The 3,342-nt window shown below is 39.6% G+C and overlaps 1 protein-coding gene across 1 annotated transcript in view; it reads right to left on the bottom strand.

Moving 5' to 3' along the window:
* Positions 1-1,515: 1,515 nt before the first annotated feature.
* The window catches only part of KIF1BP (KIF1 binding protein), a 31,207-nt gene continuing 29,380 nt past the window's right edge, over positions 1,516-3,342 (bottom strand). The window contains exon 8 of the mRNA XM_015562100.1: positions 1,516-3,021. Within this exon, the coding sequence (XP_015417586.1) occupies positions 2,146-3,021 (876 nt within the window). The 3' untranslated portion in view covers positions 1,516-2,145. The remainder of the gene's footprint in view (positions 3,022-3,342) is intronic.

The following is a 3,342-nucleotide window of genomic DNA, read 5'->3' as shown; positions in this document are numbered from 1 at the left end:
CACATCATATTCTCAGAGCTTAGCAGAGGACTTGCACACAGGAAGAGCTCAGTATTTGTTAAACGAATGAATAACTATATAAGTTGTGAAGTTCAATAAGGTTGCAACAAAACGGCTCCATCAGGAAAGGCTGAGGTGCGCAGCCGTCTCACTAAGCCCAAGGAGCTGCCTCTCCCCTTTGCCTCCTCATGATCCTCATCCATTCCTTCTGAATTAGTCTGATTGAGAGATTACGAGCAAGCATCTCGTCTCCAGCATCTAAACTCAGTATGACCTAACAGAACTCTTAATCTTTAACTCCACATCTCCCTCAAAAACTTCCTGATGCTGAACTGGTTTGGCTCAGTGGATAGAGCGTCGGCCTGCGGACTGAAAGTCCCGGGTTCGATTCCGGTCAAGGGCAGGTACCTGGGTTGCAGGCACATCCCCAGTAGGGGGCGTGCAGGAGGCAGCTGATTCTCTCTCTCATCGATGTTTCTAACTCTCTATCCCTCTCCCTTCTCTATAAAAAATAAAGTATTTTTTTTAAAAAACAAAACTTCCTGATGCTTCTGCTTTTTTCAGCTTTCGGCTCAGAGGCAGCGTAGGTACAACCTCCTTCTTTGCTGCCTCTGTTCCCATCTAGTTCTCGGTGCAGTGTCTATTCCCATCTTCTCAGAGGCCTTCCCAGGTCACTGCAGCTAAGCACCCCTTCCCATCAAATGTTTACCACATCACCCTGGCTCCTTTCTGAAGAGCACTCATAACCTGAAATCAACTTGCTTACTTGTTCACTTCCTCCATGAGGGCAGGACCATGTTTATCTTGTTCATCACTGTATCTTCTATACTTAGAAGAGTGAGAACAATGCTTGTCCCGTGGCAGACATTGTTACACATACATACATGTTACAGAACCCGTCCTAGACGGCTTGGCTCAGTGGATAAAGCGTCAGCCTGTGGACTAAAGGGTCGTTTGATTCCAGCCAAGGGCACATGCCTGGGTTGTGGGCTCGATCCCCAGTAGGGGGTGTGTAGGAGGCAGCCAATCGATGATTCTCTCTCATCATTGATGTTTCTATCTCTCCTCCTTTCCTCTCTGAAATCAATAAAGAAATATATATATTTTTTAAAATGTTACAGAACCTTAGAGGTGACCTAGTCCTAAGCTTTCCAAAGTAATTCAATAGGCAAGCAACATAAGCAACTATTCTCTGTATCAAATTTTACCACTAATCTTGACTTCTGCACCGTAAAGGGTCTTCATTTCTTAAAATAACTCACATGTATTAACAATATTATGAAGTACATATTCTTTTCTAACAGTGCTCAAAGGTTTATAAAATATACCAGGATGCTCTGATGAAAAACTGCAGCCAATTAAGAATTTTTTGGCACTAAGTAGAACTATAATAAATATTTATTCAATGACTGAGATTTTAATGTTTCTATATGTGCAGTGTTACTGAAGAAATATTCTTTGGCCTCAAATAAGGCAATACCTTTGAAGTTGCAAAACTCAATTCTTACAAGAAAACAAGAGTAAATGGAAGTTTTTATTAGTGAAACAAGTAAATTTATATTTCCAACAAGGCTTTTATCCCCTATAGATGAGACAAACTACAATACTTTAAAACAACATAACTTAGTTTTTTAATATTTTCAAAATGAAAACATTTCTTTGGGAATTTAGGAAAGTAAACATTTGGGAAAAAATAACTATAGGAAGTTACTTTTTTCTTTTTCTTTTAATCTTTATTGTTGAAAGTATTACAAGAAGTTACTTTTTCAAATTTAATAATAGGTTGGTCTACAAGATATATTAACCAGCATTTTTCCTCTCAAAGGATCCATCAGGTACTAGACAACAAAGAACCTACCTTTAGAAAATGAGGCAGGAGAAGTTTATATTTAAATAGGGAGCATACACTCTAAAATACCAATCACATGTCACACTAACAAGTCAATCTACATAATTAGATATAAATTATTAATTACATTTATGTTAAGGTCCTAGTAAAGACTACATTGGTCTGACTGTATCTAAAGTTCGAATTGCACTCCTCTGGCTATAAAAGTAAATATAACAATGGAATTGGGCCCGTTTGACTAAGGGGAAAAAATATCTTCAATATTGCACATTTTCTTTCATTAAAAATGAAGTTTATTAAGTCAGGGCCATCTTGGTTCTGAATCTCTCCATTTTTGTGGGAAGAAGACTCACCATCTCTTTACTAAGTTCTAGCTCCACTTCTATTTCCTGAGCAGCTTCGGGGTGCTTTTCACAGTAATCAACTATAAATTTGTAATGTTCCAAGGATGTTGCCAAATTTTCTAGCTCTTTTTGGGGGTCTGAAGTGATGATTTTGCCATAGAGACGAGCAACTCGAAACTTAGCCAACATGGCAGGGCGAAGCACGTCTTCCCCTATATGCTCAGGAAACACTTTATTTGGGTCTCTCAGGGAGTCTAGGAAGAGCTGGTAGTACTTCATTGCTGACTTATTAAGATTATTTATTTTTTTTACGATGTGTGAATCGGGATCCCTCAGCTTGTCAGCAATGGCAACCTTCAAATCCATCATATCATAGTAAGCCTGTGCAATTTCAAACTGAATCTGTCTGTTGACCAACAGATAATACTGTGGATTCAGATCCACAATTAGGGGCTCTAGCATGGCTATTCTACGTTTATGCATCTTGCACCGTCTCTCCATGTCAGTTTCAAAGAACGCAAGCACTTTAAACAGAGCACTGTGGTCTTGGACAACTTCAATATGGTCAGTGACATAACCATCGATCTGAAAGAACTCTTTTGCTTCAGAGACATAGTGCTGACCCACTAAGAAAAGTCCTCTGGCTTCTTCAAAATCTAAAGGTCTCAAGTAGCTCACTTTCTCTTCCACTGCAGAGATGGCATCACAGAGCTCACCGGTTCCAAACTGCACAGCTTTCTTCCTGACGCTTTCTTCCTCATCGAGTTCTTTTTTCCTTAAAGCTCTCAGTTCAGATTGTTTATCAAGATCAAGTTCTCCTATGTTGTCCTGAAAGAAAAAATAATTATGAGTAAGTAGGGTACTGATTTCCTGCTGCCAAATAATATTAGAGCAAACTGAAGAGTAAAAAAGAGAGAACTCTCTTAGTTCCTAGCTTGGTTTAGGGACATATAATAATCTTAAGCATCTTTTAGAAGATTTCTTCTAATCGTATTTTTTTTTAACATATGTCCCCCCCGCCCCTGCTTTGACCCCCTCTAACTGGCCTGCAGGCTCCAGCCCGCCCCCAGGCTCCCCTGCCCCAGGCCTTCAGCACCCTATTGTCTGTGTCCATGGGTTATGCATATATGCATACATAAAATGAGACTG

Source organism: Myotis davidii, unplaced genomic scaffold, assembly GCF_000327345.1.
Source record: "Myotis davidii unplaced genomic scaffold, ASM32734v1 scaffold134, whole genome shotgun sequence".
NCBI lineage: Eukaryota > Metazoa > Chordata > Mammalia > Chiroptera > Vespertilionidae > Myotis > Myotis davidii.
This window is presented reverse-complemented; position numbering and strand designations above follow the sequence as displayed.